This window comes from Manis javanica, chromosome 9 (assembly GCF_040802235.1).
Source record: "Manis javanica isolate MJ-LG chromosome 9, MJ_LKY, whole genome shotgun sequence".
In the NCBI taxonomy this organism is placed as follows: Eukaryota; Metazoa; Chordata; class Mammalia; order Pholidota; family Manidae; genus Manis; species Manis javanica.
Genome location: NC_133164.1, coordinates 100,033,095 through 100,058,332, shown reverse-complemented (window position 1 = coordinate 100,058,332; position 25,238 = coordinate 100,033,095). Strand labels below are relative to the sequence as shown.

General features: G+C 45.0%; 1 protein-coding gene and 1 long non-coding RNA gene across 2 annotated transcripts in view; one reads left to right on the top strand and one right to left on the bottom strand.

The window, feature by feature from the left end:
- Positions 1-21,217, bottom strand: part of SLC14A2 (solute carrier family 14 member 2) — a 49,511-nt gene extending 28,294 nt beyond the window's left edge. Inside the window, exons 1-9 of the mRNA XM_037016974.2 lie at positions 21,056-21,217; positions 16,086-16,266; positions 14,907-15,096; positions 13,674-13,802; positions 9,591-9,783; positions 5,511-5,658; positions 4,315-4,449; positions 2,567-2,616; positions 1,889-2,063 (exon numbers count right to left, since the gene is read on the bottom strand). Of these exons, the coding sequence (XP_036872869.2) occupies positions 1,889-2,063; positions 2,567-2,616; positions 4,315-4,449; positions 5,511-5,658; positions 9,591-9,783; positions 13,674-13,802; positions 14,907-15,096; positions 16,086-16,266; positions 21,056-21,205 (1,351 nt within the window). The 5' untranslated portion in view covers positions 21,206-21,217. The remainder of the gene's footprint in view (positions 1-1,888; positions 2,064-2,566; positions 2,617-4,314; positions 4,450-5,510; positions 5,659-9,590; positions 9,784-13,673; positions 13,803-14,906; positions 15,097-16,085; positions 16,267-21,055) is intronic.
- LOC140843436 (uncharacterized) overlaps positions 1-24,425 on the top strand; it is a 92,036-nt gene extending 67,611 nt beyond the window's left edge. The window contains exon 3 of the long non-coding RNA XR_012121208.1: positions 24,127-24,425. This is a non-coding gene — a long non-coding RNA (uncharacterized lncRNA). The remainder of the gene's footprint in view (positions 1-24,126) is intronic.
- The last annotated feature ends 813 nt before the right edge of the window (positions 24,426-25,238 follow it).

The window sequence follows — 25,238 nt, the reverse complement described above, 5'->3', positions numbered from 1 at the left end:
CAAAGTGGGACCTTGTAAATTACTAGGAAATGGGATGAGCAAAGAAGGGTGGGGAAGAGATAAATCTTGTCCAAGTGAACTGAAAGGACTTTTCATAGTCAAATAGTTTTCATTTCCTGTAGAGCCAATAAAAAGCACAGCTGAAAGTCCCCATCAGATCTGGTTTTGTTGGGGGGAAAGTCTCCAGGGCCTAATGGAGAGGAGAGGGGATTTCCTAGGGCAATGTCCTATGATGAATGAAGAGGTTTCTGATTCTGTTATCTCTTGTTAGAATACTCTGGGGGTCTCCCCTCCATTTTGGGTAGCTGAGCCCCCTCTGGAAGCCTGACATGGAACTGAAGGAGCCCCTGTCCTTCGATATGGAGAGATCCATGGATGGTGGGACCATCTGACTTTCACACTCCTTTCCAACCGTGGTATTCTATGAGCTCCCTGGTCTTCCTGCTGGAAAATCCTGCATCAAAGGATCACAGTTTTCTTTTCCTCCCATGGTAGTATGCCTGCTGGCAGAGGTGAAAACAGTGAGGGGGTGGAGGAGGGTGAGCCTCAGGAGAGGTTCCCAGATGGTTTGTGGAAGGAGGCCCGGTTTACAACCACACTCCCTCGTGCACCACACTGTATCTGTCCGGTCTCTGGAAGCTCCAGAGCAGGTCTTCCTGGTTCAGTCACACTCATCTCACTTCCTAAGAATCTTCCCACAGTGACCCAGCATGTCAGTGCCTTTGTGCCTATGTCTGTCATAAAGAACATCCTTTGGGCCTGCCCCCTGCCCACCAGCTCCTGACTCTTATGATGTTGAACATCTGTGTCAGGCACTGGCCAGCGCGGGCTTGTGGGCCACATCCAGCCTGCTCTAAGGAACACAACCATGCCCTTCACTTACATATTGCTTTAGGCTGTTTTATGCTACCATGACAGAGATGAATATTTGCAAAAAAGACTGTATGATCTATAAAACTGAAAATATTATAGCTTTTTCAAAGATATTTGACCCTTCCAAGAATATTTTTGCTGACCCTGATCTATATATAAATAAAGACTGAATGTAAACTAGTGACTATAATTGGGAAGACAGATTATGAAATTCATGGATAATGGTCCTTCTATTTGGGCTGACCATTAGCTTTAAGAATCATAGACCTCATAACACTTCCAACACCCACAAGCAAATAGGAAACGAAATAAATTCCCCAGTTTTTCATAGACTTGAGCTCAGGTATTTTCCTCGACTGAAATCTCTCCTCCAAGTTGCTGGGTTGACCTACACTAAGAAATGTTTATGCTTCACAAGGAAGTCACATACAACATTCTAATTTGTTATTTCTTTCCTACTGTGGAATATCATCTTGCCCTTTACTGTGACCACTGAATGTCTGACTCCCACTCCTGTCGGTGCGAAGTTCCTTTGTTATGTAAAGCTGTATGTGCCCATTAGCTGTTAGCTCTGTGCACGGAATGTTTGTTTCCCCTGAATTTCCAGCCACTCTGCGTCTGCCTAGGAGCCACTCAGCAAGTTCAATTTTACAGTATCTATTATTTAGTTAAATGTGCCAAGAAGATCATCTCTTAATTACCTTCCCAAAAGACCATATCTAAATACTTTTGTTTGAAGTCAGTAATATTTAAAAATCTTAACTGTGTTAAGAGCCTTACTTCCAACTCCAGCAAGCTCATTACCAACTTCCTCTAATGCTGCACAATGGGCAGTTCTGGTGATCTGAGCAGAGAGAGAATCAGCAGCAGGGAAAGGGAGTTACAGGTATGTTTCACAGGTGTGAGGAGAGACAAAGAAGGTGAGTGTTACAGTGGATTGACCCAGAGATGAGCCCACAGAGAGCAGACACCACGGCCAGGCAAAGAGCAGTTTTGCCTGGAACTGGCTAGTCACCACTGGGCGCCTTCTCTTCTTCACTGCTTTTCACTGTCAGGTAGTAGGTGCGGTTGGCCTCTGGGTAGGTGACTTTGCTGAGTGGGAGCCTGTAGATGGCAGGGTTGTTGGTCGTCAGGAGCAGGAAGATAAGGGTAGAGAAGCAGAAGGCCCAGGTGCCTGCTGGCACACCAACCTGGAAGCAAAAGCAGTGGGGTCTGCAAATGTTCTAGGCTCCAGGGACCATGAGGGAGAAGCATGTGGCAGGGCCTAAGGACAGGGACTCTCGTCTAGGGGTGGTGTTGGTTTCTGGATTCATAACGTTGAAGTCATTTGTCTAGGGATTTGAAGTGTTGGTACCTTTAGGCATAATCAGAATCTTTAATGATGGAGCTGAAAATTGGCCTGGGGGTAATTTCCCATATCTAGCCAAACACAAGTACCTCCCCCTGTCCATCCACCTTCTCCACTGCTGGTTACACCTCTCTCTCACACATACACACAGGCCACCGCACAACCAGAGGCCCATATGTGCAGTCACCAGTCCTTCTCTGGACAAAGCCCGGATAACCCTTCACAGAGGCACTGTGTGGAGTACCAGCTACCATAACCCACACAGGACTCCTCCATGACACCCCAAATGTCCTGAAGTCCTGGTTGGGGAAGGGCGCATTGTTGTTTGGGGGAATCCCAACTTACCACTGACATTATGTTGGAGAGGGCTGCTCCCGTGTATGCACAGAACAGGGCTGTGGAGGAACCAGGACCATGGAGTCAGCTTCCCAGGGCCCACGCCAACCCCTCCCCAAGAGCAAGGGTGCCATCCTGTCTCCAGCGGCTCCAGGGTCTGCACCACACAGTGGACACCCGGACTGTTTGCCTGGTGTTATCTTTGCAGGTAGGAGTGGCCTGCCTCCCACGACTGTGTGTTCTCTGAGGGCAGAGACAAATGCTTATGTATCCTTTTACCCGCTTCTCACTTTGATGGTGGCCTTGACAGAGTAAGGGGTGAATAAGCATCTTTTGCTTTTCCATACTGACCTTGGGGATGGTCTGGCCCAGGCTGGATGAGCATTTACCCAGGGGCTGGCTGAGTGGTCAGACGCTATGAGCCCCCAGTGAGGCTGAGATTCTGAGTGGTCATGATGGGTCGTATTGGGCCTTACCAAGTCCCATCAGGCTGGAGCTTACTGATTCTCTGAGCTCATCTCTAGAAGGCAGGTATCTGGGTTCACCCATAGAATATGGGCCCCCAGGACAGTTAGGGGGGCACATGGACACCCCTGGTACCTCTGGACAAGCTCCTTCTGCCCCTGCACCTTTGTTCTTTTTGTTCCTCTACCAGGGATACCTTCCCTCCCTCTCTTTGTCTATCCAAATCCTACCCTGAAAGTTTTGGGATAAACCTCAGCTTTCCCCCGAAGCCTTCCAGATGGTTTTAGCCACAGGAATCTACCACTTCTTTGAAGGCCAAAGGCAGTTACAGTCTGAGCCTCAAAATATCTGGCACTTTTGACTTGATAAATATTTACCAAGCCCACTGTCTCCATGCTGGGCCTTGTGCTGCGAGGTACAAGCGGCATGGATGTCATTTATAGTCTCCACCCATAGTGGGGGAAAAGCCAAAAGAAAAGCTCTTCTGGGCACTATTCTGTCCTTTACTTGTCTCCAGTTTTGCTTGTTAAAGTCCTGCAGTTTCCAGAGAATGTAAGCCACTCTAGGAAGGGAAGGCTGGTGGCAAGATGGGACTGGGGTTCGAATCTTGCTTCTGCCATTAACAGCTGCATTCAAAGGCAAGTTCATTAGTCTCTCTTCATCCCATTTCCTCATCTGTAAAGTGGGGCTGACAATCTATGCCTGTAGTAGTCTTGGGGGCATTAAATGAGTTCATATGTTTACACAGCACAGAGATTAGAGCTGGAGGGCAGTTGCAATAAGGACTGTGAACGATTTCCCTGGTCTGGGGTGGGGGCACATTCTCTATGGACTGTATGGAAACCAAGCTGCGTTATGATTCTCTGGGACCTCAAGTGGCCCCAGGTATGTCATCTCTCTGGGTCTTTTTAACAGCCTTTTTAGACATCACAACCTGAATAATTGTGCAATTACTTCTCGTCTGCTAGATGTGGTCACCACTGTGTCTTCCAGGCCTGGCCTGGAGGGGCTCTGTAAACAGTTGCTGAATGAAGAGTTACTAAGAGCAAAGAGGCTGCCACTACCACATGAGGAAATGCATTTGTGGTCTCCTCATCAGCTTCACACTGTGTAACTACAGCAGCAGAGGAGAAGCCTCAAATCTCACAGTATTAGGACCAAGCCCCTGGTCCTTCCATCAGTGCTGCTGAGCTCTGAATCGTGGTTGCCACGGGTCTCACATGACCAAGGGGGTGGGGAGGGGAGGGAGGACTAGCCGAGGGACTTGGTTGCCAGCTTTCCCAAACACCTACCGCAGATGAGGGCCAGCAGGTGGGTCTGCCAGGTGAGGGCGTAGAACATGCCCCCGATGGCGATGCAGGAGAGCACGCAGTTATAGCTCCAGAGGCCCACGTAGATGGTCTTGAAGGGTGTGGCCACTGTCAGGGCTGTGGGACAAGGTGTGGTGTTTCTGGCTGGATCTGGGTCACAGCACAAAGGCCACTCCTTGGCTGGGGCCAGTTCTCAGGGTGGCCTCATTCCTGCTGTTCCCCAAGCCCCCTGCCCTTACCCATTGAAGGGGCCTCTACAAATGGCATCTGGTCCCTGGAAACTGACAGTGAGAAGGTGACAGTGGTTTCCAAACTGCTCCTCAGAGATGTCACACAGAGCTGTGACTGCTTTCTGGCTGAGCAGAGGCCAAGGTGGGGCTTTCCTCCCCACCCCTTTGGCTGGAGCAGCTGCATTTTTAGCAAGAAAGATTTCAATCGAAATGACTTCTGCTTCACATGGTTGAGGAAAAGTATGTAAGTACACATACTTATGCATGGAGATGGAGACACAATATAGCAACAGCGGTGGGATGTGAACAATTGGCGAATCTGGGGAAAGAATTTATGGGCGCCTTGTACACTATTTTTATTTTTGTAATTTTTTAGTATTTAAAATTACTGCCAAATCATTTTTTCAAAGTTCTGCTTCCAAGATGTTTTCGAAAAATATTGGACTAAGTCAACAGGCCCAATATACTCCAATTTCTGACTCTGCTGTCCACATATACATATGTAAATGTGTGTACATACATGTCTATACATGCAGAAACAGTCACATTTGCCGAATGGCAATCCAGGTTTTGAGAATTTTTCTTCTTTGAGAATTTTTCTTCTTTGAGCTTACTGGGCATTTCAAAGCACTGGGTCATTTTACACCCCTGGTTGGTGTATTCCCATATTGCTCCCCATCTCTCTGGGCCACCCTCTCTTTCTCCTCTAGCTTCTCAGCGTCCAGCAGCTCAGTTTACAGGCCAACCAGGTCTTTAGTTTCTTGCATCTGCTCACAGGTCTTTCTACTGCAATCTGCTGGCTTTGGAAACTCAGGAAGGAGAAATAAGTCCCTGCTGCTGACTGTGTTTAAAAAATGCCAGTGAAGATAATAAGTCTAGAATATTTTCTGTGTGCTGGGGAGAAATGATCTGAGGAAAATTATCCCAAAGACAGGGACCCTGTCCTACCTGCTAACATCCCCACGATTGAGCCAATGGCTGCATGTAAGCAGATGAGCGGTGAGGAGACGAACAGAGCCACCAGGAACACGCCTCCTGTCCAGGGATTGTCGCAGCCGTACACCTGGCCAACCCCGATGGGGATGGCTTGCAGCAGCTGCAAAGTCAACAGAATCCGGGTCACTGGAGCAAAGGCCCATTGTGCAAAGACCCGGCCTCAGGGTCAGGATTAAGCCATTCGTAGTGGAGGTAATAGGCTGGAACGGCAGGCAGGCTGTGCCCTCCAGTGTGTAAGAGAACTAGGGAGGCATAGGCTGGAACAAATAGCTCCTCACTCTGCCACCTAGCAGGCATCTGGCATCCCTCATGCAGAGCTGGGCAGGGCCCCCCAACACAGGGGCTGGGCACAGGTGCCTTTGTTTTGAGAGGAGGAGGTTTGGGGAACAAGAGCACACCTCCTCCCTAGACTGTCATTGGTGGTTTCAGGATTTCCTCTAGACCTGAAATCCTAGAAATATTCCAGGAATGTTGGAAACTTTCTCGGCAATTTTGATGGATGATTTGACCAAAGGTCACCCAGGTCCTTGGAGGCCAAACCCAAGCTAAGACCTGTGAGTGTGACTCCTGATCTACTGGTGGCTGCTGTACATTCAGTGCTACCCTGGGTAATGTGGGCCCAGGAAGGAGGAGGCATGTCCCCAGCTCTCAACGTGCGCTGGCATTGCAGAAAGGTAGCGGGCAGAGCATCTGGAGAACAGAATGAAGGTCAAACATCCCAAAGGTTGACAATCATTTGGTGAAATTGGAGATGATTCATTTGGCAGTGATGGCAGATGGCCTTTTGCTGTCCAAGCTGCATCATCCATGTTTTGTCAGTCCGTTGAGGGCAAAAAGAAAGGAGGTGAATTGGCAGGCTAGCCAAAATGCTGGCCTGGGAGTTGAGCGCTCCAGCTTTCAGGGCGGCTTTGTGAGAGCCCTTTGTGTGACAGCAGCTGGTGTAACACGTCCTTATTCAGGGCTCTGGTGCCCTCCTGTGTAACATGAGGAGGATGCCTGGCAATCATCTAGCTTTAAAATTCTGCAAACTCTTTCCTCTGTGACCAGGTCACATGACCTCTTTGAGGACAGGGTTACTTTATGGCCGGACACATAATAGGTACTTAATAAACTCATATTGATTAGTTCAGTGGTTTCCAAATTTTGCTGTATATTGGAATCAGCTGGAGATCTTAAAAAAATATTGATATAACTGGTGTGGGGCATGACTGGGGCCTCAGAGGATTCTAATGTGCAACACAGTTTGGGGACCACTGGGTTAGTTACAGTTAATCTACCATAGATGTTGGGAGCTCACTGCATTTCTCCGTGTGGATGAAATTTTGTACTTTTTCACAACTTGATTTAAGTCTGGAGTCAGTCTGATATTATCAGCGAATAGTGTTTGAGGAAGCCAGACAGCTTTTAACCTTGCCCTCTCTTATCTCTGGATGGGTGGCCTTTTAATAACAGAGCCCTGTTTGGGCCAGAGCTTATAGACCTGTGCAAGGAATGATGGGGTGGGGCCCCATCTTATAGAAAGGAACCAGGAGATGCTTTGTACCAGTCCAGGGAACTCAGCTTAAGTGTGGGCAATAGGCAGGAAATCTACTCAATAAACATTCCATGATTTCCCACCATCTGGGGAATGCAGGATGCCTAGGGGATTCCACCCTCCCCTCTAGGAACACAGGTTTTAAGCCCAAGCAGTCAAGAATGAGAGGAATGAGGGAACAGGTTCCCTTGGAGTGGAGCCTGGGGTTAGAATGAAGCCTCCTCTGCTGGGATCCATATTTTAGCTTAGTGACCACTGGCCCTTGGGCAGCCTGCCCTCCTCTCCATGCTGCTCTCTAGGCCACCACGGACACCCTGGTGCAAAGAGCAGTCAGGTGTGCTGTGGAAATTTCCTGAGCACCAACCTCCATGCTCTGGACAATCCTAGAGTAACAATTAAAGAAAACGGAAGTCATTCCCCCACACCATTTTAAAGAGAAAGAGGGAAATGGCACTGATTCTTTGAAATATGGATCTGGATGGTGTGGAAGAGGAGCCAGTTGTCAGAGCAGTGATGCAGTGGGACGCTCAAGAGGGTGAGCTTGGGACTCAGGGTTCGTGGATTTGTATCCTAATACTTTTCAGTTGCTTATTTTGAAGACAAGAGGCAGCTCTTGTCTGTGGCCCTCTCCACTCTGGCCCCACCTCTGTGCCAGCCTCACAGTGTGGGGTGGGTGGGGGGCTCGGTGGGCCCTTCTCTCAGCAGTGCAGCAGGCCCCTGTGGCCGTCACTCAGACCATGCTTCATGGGTCGGGCTCAGGGATGGGGGTCTGTGCCCCTAAGGCAGTGTGCCTAATTGATCACTGGTAATTCTATCAAATTCAGAGTTTTGTCTCTGCTCCTATTCGAGCCACTTTCCATCTGAGAGGGTGGGCTTTCCCTTAAACGCAGGGCTCTGTGTTTGCTGTTTTCTTGCATTCAGGCCCTACCTTGCTTGGGGTCCCACTCCAGCCCCAGCCCCAGAAAAAGCTTTAAAAAAGGTTTTGCGTCATTGACAGCAGCCTTTGCCACTAGGGGCTGGGGAGCCTTTCCTTCCCTGATAGGCTCAGGGTCAGAGTGTGGCTGTCCCCAGAGCACCTGTGCTGTCCGTCCTGCCCGGAGCGGTGCCCTGGCGCTGAGCACCTGGCAGCAGGGCCACATCTGGATGAGGGGCTCGGCTGGGAGTGAGGGCTCAGAAATCAGATGGCCCAAGTAATACTTGGGAACATAGGTTGTGTTTTCAAATATTAAAAAGGCAAATGCAGAAAAAATATTCTGTATTACTCTAAAAGCAGAGTTGTACCAATAGGTGAAAGATAAAGGGAGGTGGAGTTCTGAGGCCCGGAGGGAAGACACTCCAACACCTAAAGGAGACACTGATGGAGAACAGAGGACACCACCTCACCGCGATTGTTCCAGTGGAGGACGTACATCCCGCCCTGCACTAGGGGCATGGTGGTTGTGGTGGTTCGGAGCTGGGCTCTGAGTCAGGCTGGGTTTTAAGCTCAGGCACTAGCTGCAGTTTGACTTTGTATAGCTTACCCTCTGTGTGCCCTACTTTTCTCATCTGTAAAATGGGAATAATGAAAGTTTTTAGAATATGGGGTTATTTGGAGGGTTAAATGACTTTGGAGGGCGTGGGATGGTGTCTGATATATAAAAAGCTGGCCTTAGTATTAGTTGTCAGTTATCTCTATTGTTCATAAAGGAGGCCCAAATTGTAGAATTCTATACATTTCGTCTTGTGTTAGATTTTTCTTTCTCTCTTTATTCCTAATGTCTAGAGTTCAGTGAAATGGACGGGTATTAGATTTGTGATAGTAGGATTCAAAGCAGGGTTTCTCAGCTCTGGCATTTTTGACATTTTGGACTGGACAGTTTTTTATTATGAGGAGGGGCTGTCCTATCCCCCGTAGGGTGTTTAGCAGCATCCCTGGCCTCTACCCACTAGATCCCTCCAGTCTTGACAATTAAAAATGTCTGCAGACATTTGTCCTCTCCAGGAGGGCAAAATCACCCTGGTTTGAGAACCACTGATATGGAAAGTACATGTAAGCACATGAAAATTCACCCTGACTTCTATTGATAATATCTTTAAAATCCTAATTTGAAACATTTATTTTAGTATTTTTCCCCTTCACCCAACTATGCATCTTATTTAGTATTTTTCCCTCAACCAATCATTCTGTATGGCCAACTGAATACTTATTTGTACCCTTGTTTATTATGTTTCACTGGGGAGAGCATAGGCTTCATGGAGGTAGGGATGTTGTTTTATTCTTGGTGTATTCTTAGTGTCTGATAAAGTGCCTGGCACATACTAGGTCTTCCATAAGGGATTGTTGAAAGAATATTGGCAGCTGGCAGTGGCTCTTTTCTGTCCTCTTCTCTACTAAGACTCATCACCTGGTGAACATGCATCTAGAGAGACTGAGAACCTGGGCAATCCACAAACTGGTTAGTGAGAAGGTCTGTGGTGGAATCAGGGGGTCCCAAATCATCTGCCACTGGGTAATTTACCAAAGGCATCTCAATCTCTGTCCAGGTGATGTTGGGCACTGAAGACACGGGCTCCATCAGTGTTGTGGGGAAGAAAAGGTTGTAGTGGCCCATGGCCGCCAGGTATAGGGTCACTGCGATGTTGAAGGGCAGTGTGAAGACTGGGAGGTCCCACTTGCTGAAGATGGAATTCAAGGCACTGGAGAGAACTGGGCTGAAGATGGAAGGGATAATGGGTTAGTCACTGCAGTCATCCTTAGTTCTCCACTGTCCCATCAGCCCTGGCTACAGTGTTATCCACTCTCCCCTCTCCTTGGCACTAGTAGTTCCCTTTGAGACTAGTGGTCCATTGGTCTGGGATTGGGAATAGGTGTTCAATTTAAGACTACACCTTGGAGAAACACATTTAAAAAGTATTATAATTTGCTTTGAACTTTATAAAATAATTAAAATATTTCCTTATTTCTAAAATCAAGCAGACTAAACAAAATGCAATCCTTTCAAAATATCACATATTGCCTTTGGATTATTAAGATGTACAATGGTTACTATCCTGGCTGTGATGACTTTTGAGAGGTTGCCCTGGCACATAGATCCATGCAGGCTTGGATTCAGTCAAGTACTCTGAGCTACTCTGGGAACTGCAATGTGAAAATGGAACCTTCAGTTCTTGATGTCCTCTCCCTTCTTGCCTCTTCTTGGCCTATTCCTTGGCAAGAGCATGAATTTTGGAGACAGAAGGAGCCCAGTGCAAATCCTAATTCCTACACTTATAGGCTGAGTGAGCAATGTTCAGTAATTAATCTTTCTTAACTTTAGTTTCTTCTGGAGGAACCAGCTGTCCCAGACAGCAAACACCCTATTCCACACACAGTGAGCTGCAGGACTAAACATGAACTTTCATGATCGGGTTCATTGGACTACTTTAATTAGTGACCATGCATCTCACGTGGGCATTTAAGGTTGCCTGAAAACCCTACTATACATCTCTAGCAAATCAGCTCTCCAACTTGCTGAGAAAGCTATTTCACATTTTCTTCTCCTCAAATCTTTACTGTCTGCTTCCCTTTTGTTTCAGCTAACCACTTGGCTTTACTTCATTAAAAAAACAGAAATCACAAGATGAGCAATGCTTTGTATTCTGAACTGTAAGATCCACTCGCCGATTGCCTTGTTCATATAACGCAAGTGTCCCTGCTTGTCCATCAGGCCAGTTCTTTTCCTTGTACCTTGGGATCCAATTTGTCTCAAAGACATCACTCCTGCAATTCTCTCCTCTCTCTCACTTGCAGCTTCAATTTCTCCTTCTCTCTAGATCATTCTCATGAGTGTACAACATGCTCTAGTGTCTCCTACCTTTAAAAACCCTCCTCCTTTAACCTGCTGTCCCCTCTAGCTGGTGCCCCAGGTCTCTGCTCCCTCAAAAGTATTGTCTATCTTGCTATGGCCAATCCTGCTGTTTCCATTCTTTCCTAAACTCACACCAATCTGGTGTGTGTTCTTCCTACACCACAGAAATGGCTCTTGCCATTTCACCGAAGACATTTATCTTGTCAAATCCACGGTCACTCCCTGCCCCCTTAATTTGACAGTTGGACCCTCTGATTGAGTGGCAACACCTATCAGGGTTCCCATGACACTGCATTTTCTTAGCTTTCTTCCTGCTTTTCCTACAGTTCTGTCTTGGGCCTTTCTTCAATCTTCTTCTTTTTTTGGTGACATCCCTCAGTCCCAAGGATGAAATATCTTCTGTATGTTTATGCCTTGCAAATCTTGATAATATAACTAAATTCCAGATTTGTACATCCAACTACCTTTTCAACATCTCTACTTGTTAGTTAGTCTAAGGTTTAATAATGCCCAACAGAACTTTTGATTTGAATCCTGTCTCCCACCACCAATCTGTTTATCTCTTAGTCTTCTCCATCAACCCAGGTACTCAGGCAAATTACAGGAGTGTACTGAATCTTCCTCCTTCACTCCCTCATATTCCACAGCTTCCCAGAAAGTCCGTTTACCTGTATCTTCCTTAAAATATACCCCGAGCCCAACCACTTCTCACCACCTTCCTGGATATCACCCTCTCCCACCACTCTCATCTCTCTGTGGTTAAACAGCTGACCCCTAGCTGTGCTTCCAGCATCCACTCTTGCTTCAGTTAAAATCCTTTCTCCACACTGCAAGAGGTCATTTGTTTAAATTTAGACCATATCCTGTTACTCCTCTGCTTAAAACCCTTAAACTGCTTCCAATCACAGCTGTAATAAAAATGAAAAGGCTTACTGGATTTACAGTAAGATCTTACTGGATCTACGGACAGGGTCTGGCCTTCACCTATTTCTGCCCGTGTCCCCTGCCGCTCCTCCTTCATTCACTGGGCCTCAGTGTCACTGGTCTTGTCTCTTGAGCACATCACACTTCCCAGCTGGGGTCTTTGCACAGGCTGCTGCCTCTGTCTGTGCATCCATCACCCAGATCTTCAGATGGCAGGTGCCTTCTTATCATTTAGGTGACAGCTCAAATGTTCCCCTCTGCAAAGTGACTGTCCCTGACCACCCATGTCTGGAATCACTCTCTGTCCATTTGTTCTGCTTTGCTTTTCTCAAAGCGCATATCGTATCTAGAAGTGACCCTTTCAATGAACTAGTTTGTGAGTTTATTTCTATCTTGGCCAAGCAGAATGTAAGCTCCAAGCAGATGGGGACTCTTTGTTATTAACAACTAGCCCCAGCATCTGAAATAGTCCCTGCACATAGCAGGCCCTCAGCAAATATTTGTTGGTTAAATCGGGAAAATGGCTCTACTTATACCTGTCCTATGAATTGTATTTCAAGGACTACCTGAATGGATAAGTGAACAGACTGGACTAGCAGCACAGAGCTCAGCCCAGAGTGTGTGCTGAATGATCTTTGTTGGTCTTATAAATTGGGAAGTAGGGGCGGGGGTGGGAACATTGTAGACAAACTACCGCCCAGTGCAAAGTGGCTGAGGAGGTTAATCTATGTGGTCATAAACCAAATGCATGCACATGAAGACAATTCTCCTATTCCTGGTATGGTGGCAGGCGGGGGCATTGAGGAAGTCCCTACAGAAATGACTGCTTTAGCTTTTTATCCCGATAGATTAAGAAAGTCAGAAACCCTAAGAAGAAACATAAAATGCCCAGAAAGCTTTATGTAGTAAATTATTTGTATGTACTACTAGGAAGTATTGGAATAGTACTTAAAATTGAAATTTTAGTAACTCCAGACTTCGAAGCCAGAGAAAGACATGTATTTATTTCTTAGAGATCTTAAAAATCAGTCAGCATGTCTGAGAGTGGTGGCACACAAGGAATGGGGGACATGAGTTCCCCACAGACTTCTTGCCAGTGTGTGACAGGGGGCATCATACGGATACCCTCAGACTCTGCAGACCCGCCACAGATCCACATGAACTAAGGGTCACTGTGCCTAGGACACCCCTGACCTCAGTGAATATTTGTTCCTAAAACCTTTCAGGTTGACTTTTTTATTCTTCTGCAAAATGAGGTGATGGTACACCAAAATCTCAACTGATGCTTTTTGTTCCAAGATTCTGTGTTTCAAATATAGACATTTTGTTCCAAGAGAGCTCCGATTCTATCTCAATTGAGTTTTCAGCTTTTGGGTCTTAGTTGGGCTATAGGATATATGATTCCCATGTAGCCTGGAGTTGACAGTAGTGCAGACCCTGGGTTCATTATCAAGGACTTTCATAACGTATAACCTAGGGCCAGTTAATTAACGTCTGTATGCCTTGGTCTTCCCTTCTGTAAACTGGGGATGATAACTCTGTCTTGCTTAGCACTGTGCCTGGCACGCAGAAAATACCTAATAAATGTTAGCCTTTACTATTAAGCCTATAATTCAAGGATGATTATTAGCACAGTAAAAAACATGTGGTATTTGCAGCTTTAAAGGATCTCTGTTAATTTCAAATTCAAAAATGATCCCCTGTGTGGCTACTGAACTCATGGATTTTCACTGTGCCCAGCAAGATAAAGCAGCCTGACTATGAAGACACTTGGCCCCAGTGTAAGACATCGGGGAGCTGTGGGTTTGTGAGCAGAATGAGGTGTCTCACCAGGCCATGGCTGTGAATGTCACAGGAAACAGAAGCCACCAGTAATAGTCTAGCTTCTCAGAGAAAACGGCCATCAGCAGCCCCACCAGCATCCCGTTGTAGCCGTGAAGTCCTGAGGCGATGGCGGACCTCGGGGAAACAGAGGTATTCACCAGTGCTTATCAGGCCCTCCCTGCTGGCCCTTCCAGAAAAGTGTCCACTGAATCGATGAATGTGGGGCAGTTGCACAGCTGCCAGCACTGCTCTGGATCACACACACATGCACACACATACATTCCCCCAACACACATGAAACAAAACATTTCACAAATTAACACTTACTTTTCCTGCATATGGATTACTTTAATCTGTTTTATTTTATACTATTATTTGAATTTTTAAAATGCTGTTGACAATTAATTCACAAATGGGTTGGGGACCACAAAATCGAAGAACACTAAGAATATGGACACTCCCAAAGGTCTCTGATCATCAGAAGCACCAGGGGAATCTTGTTAAAAATACCACCTCCCAGATTCACTGAATGGGAGTATCTCTGGGAGGGAGGGGCTACAGGTGGGGCTGAGAAGCTACATTTCTTAACATTTATTCCAGGTGATTCTGGCCATCAGGAAAGTTTGGGAACTGTTGGACTAACTTATGGCGAAGTCTGAGGAGGTGGTCCAGTTCTGTAAAATACAACCGGTATGAGCGGACTTCGTAGCTACCAGTGCAGAGCTGGCCCATCCTCCAGGCCTGCCTCATGCCTCCAGGAGCTCAAGCTTGTTCCCCTTCCTCCACGCTGCGTCCGCACTGCCCTCCCTTGCCCCACCTAAGTGCATGTTGTAGCTCAAAGGCTATGTTCTCTAATCTTTGCAACACTTGGTGATTTCTGCCTTCTCCAACCTTTCCAGCCTGTACTGTCTTGTGTTCTGATACACTTCTTGGCTGTTAATTTCTTCTCCCTCAACTCGACTGTAGGCTTCTTAGGGAAGAACAGCTTGTGTTCCTCTGTACCTACCTGCCTCCAAAGGAGTGTTTCCAGAAGGCTCCACAGTCAGATTGAGCCTGGCGCTCTCACTTGCTGCGAGCACAGGAGTAGTTTAGTTCTGTTAGGACGTCCAGCAGCCTGTTCAAAGCTGACCCTCAGGAGACTTTGGGTTGGCTGGCAGTATAAACCTGGCTGATTGCTCAAGTACACACTTCTCTACCTGTCTACCCTAAGACCCCAAGACCCCCCAGAGAGGGACCTACCTGTCCTGGCTCAAGACAAGAGCAGTTAAGGTTGAGACCACTGCCCCCAGGCCTCCGGCAATCGTCCACCAGGGATTCTGGATCAGGAGCCCTATGAAGATGATGAGCCCACTGAGGGGGTTGTTGACGAACATCACCTGAGCAGTGCCCCTCAGCACCCAGTCTGTGAACTGGAGGGCCAGCGCCTTATCTGAAAGAGAAAGGCAGAGCCATCAGCAGGGGCTAGCCTGGGCTGCCCTGCTGGACCCCTGGTTGGCATAGAAACCAAGGCAAATAGGGGTGCAGGGCACGGGACATTTCCCCTCCTTCAGCCTGGCGCCCGGCCTGGGCCTCTGCGCAGCGAGGCAGTCAGTCTGCAGCGGGTGTTCGCTTTCCCATACAGGCTGAGGCACTATGCTGAGACCAATTTAATGATGTTCCAGCCATCAGCTCAGTTGGTACAGAAGCCCCAGGAGCATTCCAAAGGGAAATTCATTGTTCCAAGGGAATGGCTGGGAGGGAAGGAAACTCTCTTTGTATGTAGCGCTGTATGACTCAGTGGAGGGCTTGTACCTGAGGAGCAAAGAAAGTTGTTTGAAGACAAGAAGCTGAGAAGAAATGATTTTAACTCTGCTGTGAAATCAGTATGGAGTTAGGACTTGGGGGGAGCCAGATCTAGAAGAGGGGACCCCTCCCTCTGGTTTGGTTTCCAGGACAACCTAAATAGGTGGGGTGGGGAGCAGGCTGGGTCAGGGGAAGTAGGAGTGTTTGCTTCAGATTTTAGTTTAGGGAAACTAGGGGAAGAGAGATGTTAAAAGGAAGGAACCCTGTAATGCTGTGGAGAGTGATGCCAATATTTTTTTTGTATATCATAAATGGCTGCGCAACAAGTAAAGGAGTGGCCACTTAGCTTATTTGGGGGGTGGCTTATTTGTTGCTAATGTGGTTGTTGTATATCTGTTCTATGTAGAAGTGAAGAATTTGCAAAGAAAGAGGATCTGGGAAATGCATTTAGTTCTCAAACTGAGAATTCTGAGTTAGTCAGGCACATCACGCCCTCCAGGAGCCAGGTCAGGGTGGGAATGCGTCAATTGTGGGGGCCCTCCTCGTGGGGAGTGAGGGAGCAGCTCCCTCCACCCACGCCAGAGAGAGGGAGGGCTGTCTCCCTGGCTTGGCTACTTCCTCCGGGCAGCTGCCTACCTTTCAGCCAGCTCCTGCACTCCTTCATCTCTCCCGTGAGGTAGCCCACTGCTTGGAAGAGGCTGAGGCCTCCCGGGCCGGCAGAGCCCTGGCGGGCTGCTCCGCTCTCTCTCCTCTTACTTCTTTCAGTGGGCTTTTCAATTTTCACAATGTGGCTGTCTTCACTGGATGATTGAAGATCCTTTCAGGAGAAGCCATGACAAAATATCAAATAAGATACTTGGAGAGCAGGGGCATTTGGGAATAAAGATGGGTGTCAGGTTTTTTGATGAAGGATCATAAGGCAAATGTCCCTGTCTAATGCCTCCCAGAGTGTTCCATGTAGGCCTGCTTTTCCAGGTCTGTACACCTTCACAGCACGCTTGTGGGGCCATCAGTGCCTTTTGGCAATTTGGCATGCCTATGGACTTCTTTCTGGAATAATGTTTGGAAATGAATAAAATAAATAAGATTGCAAAGAAAACCAATTTTATTGAAATGCATTTGTCGCAGTATGTTTTAAAAAATCTGTGATATACATTGAAGTAGAGCAGATACAGTAACAACAGTAATTTCAAAGTACTGACGAGTGAACATGTGGGGACTCTTCACCCCCAACTCTGGACTTTATAGTGCCTTCCTAGTGCCAGAGCTCACCAGGGGATCACCTGAGGTCTTTACTGTGACTGCCTCACAGCCCAACTACTCCTTTTGTCTAATCCTGCTGTCTTTACTCCTCTACAAATGTTGACCCCAAGGGTATACCCCAATAAATTTCTTACATGCAAATCTCCATCTCAGAGTCAGCTTCCTAGGGGAACCCATTCTGTGACAATGGCAGTATCTCGGGTACTACTAATAAGGCTGTTGCTCATTGCTTATTTACAAGAAGCAGCTTAACAACAAAGCCCCAAAATATATGAAGAAGAAACTGGCAGAACTGAAGGAGAAAAAGACAATTCAACAAAAATAATTGGAGACTTCCATACTCCACTTTCAAAAATGGATAGAATAACTAGCAGAAGATCAACATGGAAATAAAAGAGTTTAACAACAGGACAAACCAACTAGACATAATAGATAACTATGGAACACTCCATCTAGAAATAGAATGCACATGCTTTTCTAGTATACATCAAACCTTCTCCAGTATAGGCCATAAAATTAGTAAAATATTCTTACTGATAAAAAAAATTTAAACAATTGAAGTCATACAAAATATAATATGATCTCTGACCACAATGGAGTGAAATTATAAATAATAAAGAAATTTGGGAAATATGTGGAAATTGAACAAAACAATTCTAAATAATTAGTGGATCAAAGGGGAAATCAGTAGAGAAATTAGAAAATACATTAGGATGAATGAAGACAAAAACACAGCCTATCAAAACTTATGGGATGCAGCTAAATTAGTGCTTAAGGGGGAATTGTTAGGTCTAAATACCTATGCTAAGAAAAGAAGAAAATCTCATAGCAATGACCCAACCTTTCACTTTAAGAAACTAGGAAAAAATATGGTGGGCTAAACCCAAAGCAAGTAGAAAGAAGGACATAATAAATATTATAATGGAAATAAATAAAATAGAGAATAGAAAAACAATATAGGAAGTCAATGAAATTAGAAAGTCAATGAGACTAAAAGTTGGTTCTTTGAAAGATTAAAATAGACAAACTTTTGGCTAGACTGACCAAGCAAAAAAGAGAAGATTAAAATTACCAGAAATGGAAGAGAAGACATTACTAACTGGAGTAGTAATATACTAAGATCAACAACTAAGAAAAAAAAGGATTATAAGGGAATGGAATTATAAAGATATGAATTATTATATGCTAACAAATTAGATAAACTTGATGAACTGGATAAATTCCTAGAAAGATATAAACTACCAAAACTTGCTCAAGAAAAAAAAAATAGAAAATCTGAATTGGTCATAACAAAGTGAGGCAACTGAATTAGGAAAAACAAACAAAACATTTCCCACAAAGAAAAATCCCAGTCTAGATGACTTCACTCATGAATTCTACCAAATGTTTAAAGAATTAATACCAATCTCTTCCAAAAAATAGAAGAGAAGGAAAACTTCCTAACAATTCTATGAGGTAGAAACCTCATATGCCCAAACCAGACAAGACATTGTAAGAAAGAAAACTAGAGATCAATATGCTTTATACATATAGATGCAAAAATCCTTAGCAAAATGCTAACAAACCAAATCCAGCAACATAAAAAAAGAATTATGGTCAAGTGGAACTTGTTCTAGGAACTCAAGATTCTTTCAACATATCAAAATCAATCAATAATACTAATGATTAATAATTAGTAATAATAAGAGAATAAAGGGAAAAAACCCCATGATTATCTCAATAGGCACAGGAAGACCATTTGAAAAATTGCAACATTTCCTGATGAAAACGTTCAATAAACTAAGAATAGAGAGGAAATTCCTTAACCTAATAAAGGGTGTATACTAAACACACAGCTAATATCATACTTAATGGTGAAAGCCTGGGTGCTTTCTTTTAAGACCAGGAGCAAGACAGGATGTCTGCTCTCATCACTTCTATTCAACATTGTATTGGAAGTTCTAGGCAGAGCAATTATGTAAGAAAAAAACAAACAAAAGGGAACTATACTGGAAAGAAAGATTTTAGAGTTATCTCTATAGATGGCACACCCTTTAATATGGAAAATATTTCGAATAATCCACAAAAAACTATTGGACATATGGGTTCACCAAGTTCACAGGATAGAATATCAATATCCAGAAATCAACTTTATTTTTATACTCTGGCAATGAACAATCCTAAAATAAAATTAAGAAAACAATTCTAGTTATGATACTATGAAAAAGAATAAAAGATTATGGAATTAATTTAACAAAAGAGGGGCAAAACTTGTGCACTAAGAACTACAAAACATCATCAAAGGAAATTAAAGGCCTAAATAAACTCAAAGATATTCTATGTCTATGACCGGAAGACTTAATCTTGTTAAAATGGCAATACTCCCCAAACTGACCTGTAGATTTAACAGAATACCTATTAAAATCTCAGTTGTTGTTTTTTTTTTTTTGCAAAGATTGACAGTCAGAACCTAAAATTCATATGGAAACTCATGGGTCTTAGAATGGATAAAACAAAACAATCTTGAAAAAGAAGAACAAAGTTGGAGGACTCATACTTCTTGATGTCAAAACTGACTACAAAGCTACAAAAGCTACAGTATTCAAGATGGTGTCACACTGGCATATGGATAAATTCTAAGTCAGTTAAATAGACCTGAGAGTCGGGAAATAACCCATACAACTCTGGCTAACTGACTTTTTATTGGAGTGTGAAGACACTTTAATGTAGTAACGATAGTTTATTTAACAAATGGTGCTGGGACAAATGGATATCTGGTTGTAAAACACTGAAGTGGGACTACTTAATATCATATACAAAAATTAACTTAACATGGATAATGGACCTACATGTAAGTGCTAAACTATAAAACATAAATAAAAACATGAGTAAATCTTTGCAAACTTGGATAAGAAATGGTTTCTTAGATATGACACCGAAGTGTAAGCAATCAAGGAAAAAATATACCAATTGGACTTAATCAGAATTAAAAAACCTTGTGCTTCTAAGGATGTTATCCACAAAGTGAAAAGACAACCTACAGAGTGGGAGAAATTATTTCTGAATAATATATTTGGCAGGGGTCTAATGTCCAGAGTATAGAAAGAACTATTACAACTCCACAATAAAAAGAAAAATAACCTAATTACAAAATGGGCAAAAGATTTGAAAAGACATTTTTCTAAAGAACTATACAAGTGGCCAGTGAGCACATGAAGAGAATGTTCAACACCATTTCTCATTCTCAAAATCACAATAAAGTGCCACTTCACTTCCACCTAGGCCATAATATAAAAGACAGATAATAACAGGTTTTGGAGAGGAGCTGGAGCGGCATGGTATGTATATAGCTGGTGAGAAGTACACTGATGTATTTGTTTTGGAAAACAGCTTGGCAGTTCCTTAAAATGTTAAACATAGATTTACCATATGACCCAGAAATTCCACTCTTTGGTCTATAACCAACAAAACTAAAATATGTGTCTACATAAAAACTTCTACACAAATATTCATAGTGGCATTATTTATAACAGTCAAAAAGTCATAACAATCCAAATGAATATCAACAGATGAATGGGTAAACAAAGTATGATATTCATATAATGAAATGTTATTTGGCCATAAAAAGGAATGATGTTCTGATTCATGCTACAATATGGATGAACCTGAAAACATTATGGAAAATGCAAGAGGCCAATCAGAAAGGCCACATATTCATATGATTATGTTTGAATGAAAAATCCAGAATACACAAATCCATAGGGACAGAAAATCAATTGGTGGTTGAGGTTGGGTGAGGGTGGAGTGAGGAGTGACTGCTAATATGACTGGAGTTTCATCTTTAAGTGATGAAAATATTCTGGAATTATGTAACAGTGATCCTCATACAACTTTGTAAATATGCTAAAAACCAGTGAAATTTAAAGGGGTGAATTTTATTATGTAAATTATATCTCATTTTAAAAAAAACCTATAGTGGTTTTGTGTTCCTCTCCACTGTATCAGTTCAGGGAGTGCTACAGGCTGGCATCTGAATGAAGGCCTTCCTTTTGGAGATAACAGGCCAATTCAAAGGGAGTAGATCTAAAGGGGAGAGTTTGGAGACTAATTGGAAGACTGGTGTGTGAGTGTGTGCCTTCCCTATTTGTCCTTAAAATCAGGCCACACACAGAGCCACATTTTCTCTCGTAGCCCAGGTGGACCAGTCATGGGTGTGAGCATGCACTGATGGTGGGGCAGAATCTCCTGGGCCCTGGCCCTGGCCTGGCATTCTGTAACGCTGCCTTGAGAAGCTGGGCAGGCAGCATCTTTCCCTCCTTCCACTCTCCTCTCCTAGGAAACATCCCAGGAGGGACATTTCTCACCTTTTCTTCAGGCATTTCCAGCAGAGGCAGGGCCGGGTGGGTATCCTGGGGGCTGGAGGGCCAGCTAGGGCTGGTAGGCTCTGACTCGTAGAGTTTGTATTTGTTAGAAAGAGGCTCTACCCGGAGAGGCCTGCTGTGTGGGTCAGACATCTCCTTCAGAGGGCGGCTGCTCGTCGGTCTGGTGGAGGGAAGAAAAAGACAGGTGAATCAGGATGGGGCCAGAGGGACTTGGCTGAGGCTGTATGGAGGCTGGTCCTGACACCCAACATCTACAGACCCCACAGCTTGCTGCCAGAGGGGCGGGAGCCATTCCTCCATCCACGTGACTTTACCTTCCAAAGTCCCCCTTCTTTAAAGTACTGAAGAAAGTTCATTTCTGGGGACCACCCAGTTAGAATAGCTGTCTTTCTTCTTTCCCTGATCACTGAAATAGTTTCTCACTACCTTTCCTACTGCCCATTGTCATATCTTACTGTGGAAGTCAGTTGTACTTATTATTTCCCCTTGATACATGCACATAGATCTGGGTCTTCCAACCAAGTAGGGATCTAAGAGAAATTCCCTTTCCTAATTGCTATGGAGTCTATAGTGCTTACAGTTGACCTCCAGCCCCCTGCTTTGCCCTTTGCCCTCAGTGCTCTTTCCAGCTCCTTCCCTCTTTCCCTTCTCCAGGAACAAAAACAGGCTCTGGTATAATCTACTGGAGACTATGGGCACTGGCCTGGAGGTACTTCCTGCTCTATGTGGGGCCCCTTTGCCATTCACAAAGGGGACCAGCAGGTTCATGTCTGGACTCGCTTTTAGAATGACCTCTGTCCACGGTCTTCAGTTTCTTGGGATAATCTGGCTGCCCCCGGTAGTGCTATATTTTTCTCCTTCCTTTCAGTCATCGTAGCCATTCTTTTTTGGCCTCCTCCAGCTCAGTATGTCTTCATTTACTGTTTCGCTGACAGGTGGTTTTGTACCTGCACGCAGTCTCTTCCCAGCGAGATGTAGCGTTCTCCCCATAGCTCCTCCGCCTCTCCTGAGTTGTAGGATAGCGTATCTTAGGGCAGTGATGGCAGATCCCCAGCCTGGGTGCTAGCATACCTCACGCTTACCTCTGCAGACACTGCTAAAGGATTACACAGTACTCTTCTAGAGGGGATGAAGGCCCCCTTTCTGTCTCTGATTCGGTACCACTTCCCTCAGCTATTTCCTCTCCTGCTCCCACTGAGAGCAATTCTTGCTCTTCCATGTTGCTTCCAGACCAACATTCACCTTGCCTGTGTACAAACTCTTCTTCCTGGAGGCTTGTGCCACTCCTCTAACTGCTCCCCACTGTGCCACCGACTTCCTGGGCATTCTCTCACTGGCGGAGATTTTAGAAGCTACTGAGCATCGTCTTCATCTCCTCTCAGGTGCATCCAGGGGCACAGCCCTTTCACCTCTTAGAGGCTTCCCGCGCTGTAGCTCCAGCAGCCCCCCTCCCTTCCCTTCCCTCTTAACCACCTTGGATTTTTGCGGCCAATCATTTTATTTCTTTCAACTCCTTTGCTTCTTCCTCTCACCCTCTCTCATGCTTGTGTGATCAAACCCCAGCCAGCTTCACCCAACCGTCCATCTTTTCCATCCTTTCCTTGAGCAACTGGACATTGCTAGAGAAAAACTGCATAACCAGGCAGGTTGCTTTCACTTTGAATTCAGGCTCACCATCCTCAGATGAACACTTGGCACTTCCCTTTCTCTCTCAGCCAGCCCAGTGGGTTTCTGTTACGACTGCCCTTGCTGCGAGACCTCCATGTTGGCAAACTCAAACATGCTTCTGGAATTCCACAGAACTGACTGTGCTTGCTTGACAGACTCTCCCCTCCTTAGCTTTTTAAAAAAATTTTTTTATTTTGGTATCATTAATGTACAATTACATGAGCAACATTATGGTTACTAGACTCCCCTATTATCAAGTCCCCACCACATACCCCATTACAGTCACTGTCCATCAATGTAGTAAGATGCTATGGGGTCACTACTTGTCTTCTCTGTGTTGCACAGCCCTCCCTGTGCCCCCCCACCCACACCATGTGTGCTAATTGTAATGCCCCTTTTTCTCCTTATGCCTCCCTTCCCACCCATCCTCCCCAGTCCCTCTCCCTTTGGTAACTGTTAGTCCATTTTTGGGTTCTGTGATTCTCCTGCTGTTTTGTTCCTTCAGTTTTTTCTTTGTTCTTATACTCCACAGATGAGTGAAATCATTTGGTACTTGTCTTTCTTGGCGTGGCTTATTTCACTGAGCATAATACCCTCCAGCTCCATCCATGTTGTTGCAAATGGTAGGATCTGTTTTCTTCTTATGGCTGAATAATATTCCATTGTGTATATGTACCACATCTTCTTTATCCATTCATTTACTGATGGACACTTAGGTTGCTTTCATATCTTGGCTATCGTTAACAGTGCTGCGATAAACATAGGGGTACATATGTCTTTTTGAAACTGGGCTGGTGCATTCTTGGGGTAAATTCCTAGGAGTGGAATTCCTGGGTCAAATGCTTTTTCTATTTTGTTCCCTCCTTAGCTTTTACACTTGATTCTCCCTTTGGCTGCTCCTTCACACTCTCCTTGGTTGGCTCTTCCTGTAAATACGAAGATTTGGCAGAGCTCTGTTCTAGACCATCTTCTCTTCACTGGTGCTCCTGCCCAGGAGATCTCGGCTCTCATCATGCCTTTATCTTCCATCTCTATGCCTGTGACTCCTAAATCTAATATTTCCAGTCCAGTCTTGAGCACTGGACTCATAGTCTTAATTGTCTACTTCTTACTTGCACATGTATGTTCCAGAAGTAGCTTAAAGTTAACATGCTGTAACAACTCATTATGTTCCCTTCCCAAATCCTGCCTCCTCCCTCAAAGGTGCTCATCCCTGGAGAACTCTCCTCCTCCAAGCTGTTCCTTCAGAAAATCAGGAGTCAAACTTAATCCTCCCTTCCCTCTCACTCCCTAAATCCAGTAGTTATATCACTAAAATACAACTCCTCTTTCTTGTGCTGCCATCCCTCTGATAGAGAGTCCTTTTCTCTATTCTGACCCTGCAGGAGGAGGTTCAGGAGTCCCTGCAGGGACTGCCCTGCAGGGGTCATGCAGAAAAGGCTTAGAAGAGAGCGAAAGCCAGCCAGCCTGAAGATGTGTGCTTCTCCGATGTGCTCTCTCCCTCTGGTGGCCAACAGGAGATACAGCATCCCAGCCCATTAAAAGACTCTTTCCGAACCACCCAGATGAAGAGGGCAATCAGGGATCTAGACACATGATCTGCATGGCATCACACATCTGGATGAACTAGAAATGTCCTGGGGAGACCTTGTGTTAAACTCAGTATCTGTGAACTCCATTAAAAGTTCAGTTGACAAATAACTTATTTCCATACTTATTTCATTAATGCTAAAATGTTATCAGTTGTAAGATGTATCATTTTGGGTATCACTAAGGAAGAAGAAAATACTGCCAACAAAAATTGTAAGATTCAGTCTGATTTAAGAAACGTTAAATATGAGAACAATGTATATCATATAATCAAGGAAATACGATTTTTTAGTGAAAGGGGATCAAGCAGGGGTTGACCTGGGTATATTTGTGAGACTTAAAGCATTTCTAACCATGAGAATTAAAGCATTTAATTTTTCTTTTGATGAAAAATGTGCATATATAGCATGAGCCCTTAAAGAACGGGCCTGTTACCTTGCTGATTTCTGTATTCACACTGCCCAGCAGAAAGCCTGACACGTATAGGGCCTCTGTGCCTGTTTAATGAATTGTGGAAAGAATGAAGGATGGCACAAGGGCAGCCATCTCCAGAGTACTTCCCAAAAGGCACCTTTCTCTCTGTTTCTGGGTCCCTCCTGTATTTGGACAACATTCCCAATTACAGACGGAGAAATCAAGGCCCAGGAAAGAAAACTAGACTCACTTCTCACATGGATATAACTCTCTGCACTTTTGGCAGCAAGCCTGCTGGCCTGTGATGGCCACAGGAAGCAGGGACCCCCCGAGCCCAGCGGCTTGCTGCAGAGTCAAGGTGAGACCCAGATCCCAGCCCGGCCTCCCTCTGTTACTCCAGCTGCCTGGCAGGGCACAGCTGGGGGATGCAGGGGAGGGGTGGCTGCCCTGGAGCCTAGGACCAGGCCCTGGGCTCAGTGTTCTATTTCATAAG